Source organism: Sapajus apella, unplaced genomic scaffold, assembly GCF_009761245.1.
Source record: "Sapajus apella isolate SASKATOON/1434 unplaced genomic scaffold, GSC_monkey_1.0 scaffold5, whole genome shotgun sequence".
NCBI lineage: Eukaryota > Metazoa > Chordata > Mammalia > Primates > Cebidae > Sapajus > Sapajus apella.
Genome location: NW_022436945.1, coordinates 40,227,053 through 40,232,436, shown reverse-complemented (window position 1 = coordinate 40,232,436; position 5,384 = coordinate 40,227,053). Strand labels below are relative to the sequence as shown.

At 53.0% G+C, this 5,384-nt stretch overlaps 1 protein-coding gene across 1 annotated transcript; it reads right to left on the bottom strand.

Annotated features, from left to right (window-relative positions):
- Positions 1–1,155: 1,155 nt before the first annotated feature.
- GSX2 (GS homeobox 2) lies at positions 1,156–3,709 on the bottom strand. The gene is made up of 2 exons (XM_032274219.1): positions 2,721–3,709; positions 1,156–2,070 (listed from the first exon to the last, which is right to left on the bottom strand). Exons 1-2 carry the CDS (start codon positions 3,295–3,297, stop codon positions 1,733–1,735), a joined length of 915 nt encoding a protein of 304 aa, XP_032130110.1. The 5' UTR covers positions 3,298–3,709; the 3' UTR covers positions 1,156–1,732.
- Positions 3,710–5,384: the final 1,675 nt, after the last annotated feature.

Below are 5,384 nucleotides of genomic sequence, written 5' to 3'. Positions count from 1 at the left end.
GTGTGTGTGTGTGTGTGTGTGTGTGTGTGTGTGTAGAGGGGTTTTCCTTCTAAGCCTACTGAGTGTGTGTGTGTTAGAGAAAGACAACACTCCGGGAAAACCGTGGTCGGTTTTAGGCCCCAACTGCACCTGATAAGGTTCAGTACCACCAGCCTCAAGTAAATCAGACCTAAAGCCCTTGTGTATGTGTGTCGTCATCAATTCCTGTGGCTTGAACCTATTGGGTGGCATCTTTATAGAACCTAATCAGAAATCACACTAGCTGAGGATTAGTGGGGATCAGCTTGCAGGGAATGAGACCTCTTCCTTTTCCTGTTTCCAGCTTCTTCACTTCTCTCCCTAAGATAACAAGCCCAGGCAGCACTGCTGAGAGAGCCAGGTTGCCCTGCTGAGGGAAGGGCTAGGAATAAGTCTCCTGGGGACCAGGTTTAAAGGAAGTGACTCTGCTAGGCTATGGGAAGGGTGGCCCGGGGAGGGGACTAGAAGGGAGACAAATTACCTAAACGTTAGGGAGACCAGGAAAAGAAACCCTGAAATTCAGAGGTCTAAAGGCATCTCTGGGCTGCTTTGAAAAAGCGAGATCATAAATCTTTGAACAGAATATTTCCTACCCCTTTTTCTTTTCTCAACATTGAGGGAAACAAGCTCATTCAGCTTGCAGCATCATTTTTAAGCTTCCACTGTTTGCCTCTGGCCTGTTTGATAGATTGTTGCTCTTCCTAAAACTATTTTGACTCTACAAATTCCTTCACATAATTCAAGTTTTCCTACTGAGAGAGATGAGGAAGCAGAAGGAAGAAAAGAAATAGTAGATGGGGTATTTTTACCCTTCCTGGCTAAAGAAATGTTTACCTGTGTATCATTCTAAATGGAGTGATGTGTCCTATCAACTGTGAGGAGGTTGCCTACTTTGAGGATGGAGAGGCACTACCGCATAGGTGCAATCATGACTAAAGGTGTCTCCTTGGCAAAACTTTCTGTTACATAGAAAACCTATAGAGCCACAAACTCCCCTAGTCAAGAGACTCCCATTACCACGCTTTTACTCAACACTTTCCTCGAAGTCCTCAGACAGCTTTTGCCCCATGCCTGCCTTTCTCTAGACATTGGAGGAGGGGGCAGGAGGAGATAGGGAGAGCAAATACAACCAATTTCAAATCCTGGTTTTGTTTCATTTATTTAAATAAATATAAATATAATTTTTATATAAAACTATTCACATCCAAAAGGACTTCCAGCGACTTAGATTTTAAATTCTCCCCAGGGGAAATTTCAGAAAGCAAGACCTACAGGGTCTAATTTTCTACATTATTTGCAACTTCAGTGTTTTTGTTTGAAAACAACAACAGAAAATAATCAATAAACCCCGTGTTCTTATCAGGTTCTGAAAGAGAGTAGGGATGAGGAAATGACATGCGCTTTCAAAAACCCCATACAGTGTTAAACTTAAACCAATCCTGTTTTTCCTCTGTTACAAGAGTAAGTTGAATTCTAGGTTATTTACATTTTTTAAAAACAATCTATAACTTCGAGTTGGAGCCCCGAATAAACAGGTCAAGGAGGAGACGGGAAAGATTAGGCCCGGCATGTCCATTCCAGAACTTCCAGGTTCGTTTCTTCTCCAGATGGGACCACTGCGACGAGCAAGGATTTTGGCCCCTGGTGCCCCCACGCCTTGGTGTTGCCGGGTCTTCCAGGAGCGGGGGATGTGAGGGAGGCGCCCCCCTCTCCCTCATAAGGGAGAAATCTCCTTGTCATCGTTGGCCGAGGCAGGCGACAGGGAGTCCTCATCCTCGGAGCGCGCATAGTGCACCTGGCTCCCGACGCACTTGCAGCCCGCGTGACTGTTCCTCTGCGTGCCCTTCCCCTCCTTCTTATGCTTCACTCGGCGGTTCTGAAACCAGATTTTCACCTGCTTCTCCGACAGGTTCAGGTAAGTGGCGATTTCGATCCTCCGGAGTCGAGACAGGTACATGTTGGAAGAGAATTCTCGCTCCAGCTCCAGGAGCTGCGTGCTAGTGAACGCTGTCCTCATCCTCTTGCCATTTGGTACCTGGCTGGCGTCAGAGCCTGCGGACAAGCGAAGAGAGGGCAGAGAGGTAAGGCTCCCACCCCAGGTGCTAACAAGGATGCGTTTTAGGGACCCATCCCGGAAAGCCCAACCGAACACCTGTATCCCTTTCCCATTTCCAGCCACGTCGTTGCTTAGCGGGGGAGAAAAGAGACCTGCAAAGCAAATAAAGGTCTTTGATGCACAGGACGCGAAGTCAGAGGATTAAAGAGGGATGGGGATTCGCACTGTCTGATCATCTCTCTTTCAGCCTAGCGGAGAAGCATGCAGGCTTAGCCAAAAACGTCAAAACGCTTTAGCCAGCCCAGACGTGGGGATGCCACACAGGTTCAAACACACCCACCCCAACCCTCAAGCAGCCTTTTGTTTCTCCGCGGTGACGTTCGAGGTCCCTAAGGCCCCAATATTAATAAGGCGATACTCGAGCACCTGGTACTAGGAATGAAACGCACCAGGCTGAGTGGAGAAGCTGGTAAACTAACTTCCACCTCCGTCGAACTTCCGTGGCGGACTCTACAGTTACATTAAAAGCCCCTCCTCCCTCTCCACTCTGTCCCGCCGGGTCTCCCACTTCCTCCACCGGAGGTGGAAAGTTTGCTCCAGGAGCGCGTAAGGCGCGGAGTGCAGGGGCCCAAAGACCCCGCCCTACCCATGGTGAGGCAGTGGAATCTCCGCGGGTCTGCCACGTTGTAGGTGGTGGCGGCGCAGACAGGTGCGTGGTGTTGCTGGTGCCCCAAGGCCGCCGCCGCCGCCGCCGCCGCCGCCGCTGCTGCTGCTGCCGCCGCGGCGGATCCAGGCTGCTGGGGCTGATGGTGGTGATGGTGGTGCTGTGGCGGGTGGTGGTGATGGTGCGCGTGGTTAACCCGCGGGCAAAACTGCGCGTCCCCAGGAGCCGAAGAGAACTGGCTCTTGAGCAGAGGCAGGGCCCCTGCGCCCCCAGCCACCCCACTGCCTCCGGCCCCGGTAACCCCGGCCCCTGCGCTCCCGCTGCTGGCACCCACAGACCCCCGAGAGGAGTGCAGGTGCGAAGTGACGCAGAGGGGGCACACGCAGAACGCGCCGCTCTTGCGGGATGGGCAGCCGGGACCGGACACGGACATCACCAATGGGGACGGCATGCCAAGCGGGATGAAGAAATCCGGCCCAGGGTGCGGTTCAGGCAGCGAGGATGCGGGCCGTGAGGAGTCCTTGATGATGAGCGAGTCGACATAGAAGGAGCGCGACATGTCGAGGGGGGTGGGTGGCTGGAAGGCCCGACCGGCCGCGGCGACCCCTCCCCTTAGTGTTCTGAGCTCTACCCCAGGAGCCGCGCAGACACTGGCGGTCAAGCCCGTGGGGGCGCAGAGGTGTTGGCGTCTGGGCTGGGAACAAAGGGGTCCCGGGAGAGGGCTGGTCCTCACGTCCCCCGCCCGGCGCCCCGGCTTGGGTATTTTATAGCCCCCACCCTGGCACGTGATGCTGCGGAGTACCGCTCTGCTCTGGCTCCTCGGCAGCTCCCCACCCTCGGGATAGGCTGCCAGAGTCACAACAGAAGCCGCGAGGAGGGGCAGGCGCGCCGCGGGGAAGAACGCGGGGGAGGGGGATGGGGGAGACTTTGCAAAGTGTAGGTTTTGTTAATTTCCCGGGGAGGCCGGCCTCCTCCCCCTCTTTCTCCACGCTTTATCGAGAAATCACAGCGCTGCATCCTCCATCCCACCCCCTCTCGCTACCCTGGGCCCCAGCCCAACTCTTCCCCACGCCCGCCGCACAGCGCACCTGGTGGGACTTGGAGGCCTTTTTAATAGTAATGCTGAGTGCTCCCAACTCCTCTGTGTTAGGGGTGGCTGTGGCGTGGTGAAGTGTGAGGCCTGCGGTTTGGAGCAGGATTGTGCTGGCGGCGGACTGGCAGCGGTCCAGTCCCTGAGCACAGCTCTAGCCACGCTTACACCTACCCCTGTCCACAGCATTTGGACTTGGCCGAAGTCATGCAGGTGGTTAGTTCAGGAGGGTCCAGCGCATAACAATGAGGCCTTCCAGCTAAGAAGCCATCCAGCTTTTCATGCTGATGCTCGACAAGGTCTAAAGTGTCTTTGTACTTGGGGCCCTCCTGGGGCCATTCAGACCAACGACCCTTCCTTGTTTCCCTTTCTAATCGGCAGCTCCCACTTCCACAGAGAGAGAGAGAGAGAGATGTTGAAGAGTCACCCTTTTCTTTCTCCAAGTAGTTAACACCATGGCATTCCAGGGCAACCCTACAAGCTCCATCCTGAAGATTTTGGAGAGAGGACCTCACACACCAGCCCTCTTGGAGACTGAGCAGGGATTGAATAGACCTTCGCTCTGAGTCTGAGGATTTCCTGCCCCTCTCATTTTTACCAATCTTGGGGAGCTTGGCAAGGCTAATCAGGAAGCACTCTTTCCTCTGCATCCTAAGAACCTAAAAAGGATGAAGAGGATTCAGCTACCCAGGGAATCTTGCCACTGATTGGGAGAAGTGGTGTGGTAAAGGAAATTTCTCTGGATGATGTGGTCCATGGAAGTCTTGCTACCTAGCAGGGTGGCTGCCAAGCTATTGGAGCTATTGATCTTTGGAGAAGCCAAGGCAGCAGAGGTGGCCATTTTCCCTCTTTCTTTCCCCCTGCAGAAAAGTGGGCTAGGGCCATGAATGTGGGCAATAGCTGCAAGTCCGATCCTCTTCCCAGAACAACTAACTTCAATCCTGAGTTCATGATGGTGCTGATAAACTTAGAGACAGGACTCCCTCCACCTGAGCGAACATGGTGTCCAAATCCAAGAGAGCACTAGCTAGAGGCATGGCTCTGTGATTCCATCCTCTGTCTTCCCCTCTCCATCTCAGTGACGGTCTCTCTTGCCTGCTAGAGAAGTGTAATTGGGTTGTAGGGATGCCCCGCTCTGGGGAGCCCAGGATTTATGGATGGCAATTAAAGTTTTATGAATTGCAGCTGAGGCTGGTTATTGAGCTATTTGAATGTGATTAGAATTCAATTAGAAAGCGGTTAGTGGACGGTGGGTCTCTGGAGTGTAAACAGACAGCTATTCCAGAAATGTGCTAATCCAACATCTTGTGACAACAATTAAGGAGTCTCAGGGCTTAACATGGGGCAGCTCAGCTGTAACTACTTTTGTACCACAAGGTTTGCAGACGCTCAGGCTCACCCCAGCCCACCCCTGTTCATGACTGGAGGATCTAGGCAATCCCTGAAACCATTTCAGCCCCAGGAAGAAGGCTTGGAATGGCAATACCCTGCTGATGGCAGTCCTCAACTGTCCGAGTAGATGACTTGATTTCCCCCATTCACTTTGCAAATATACA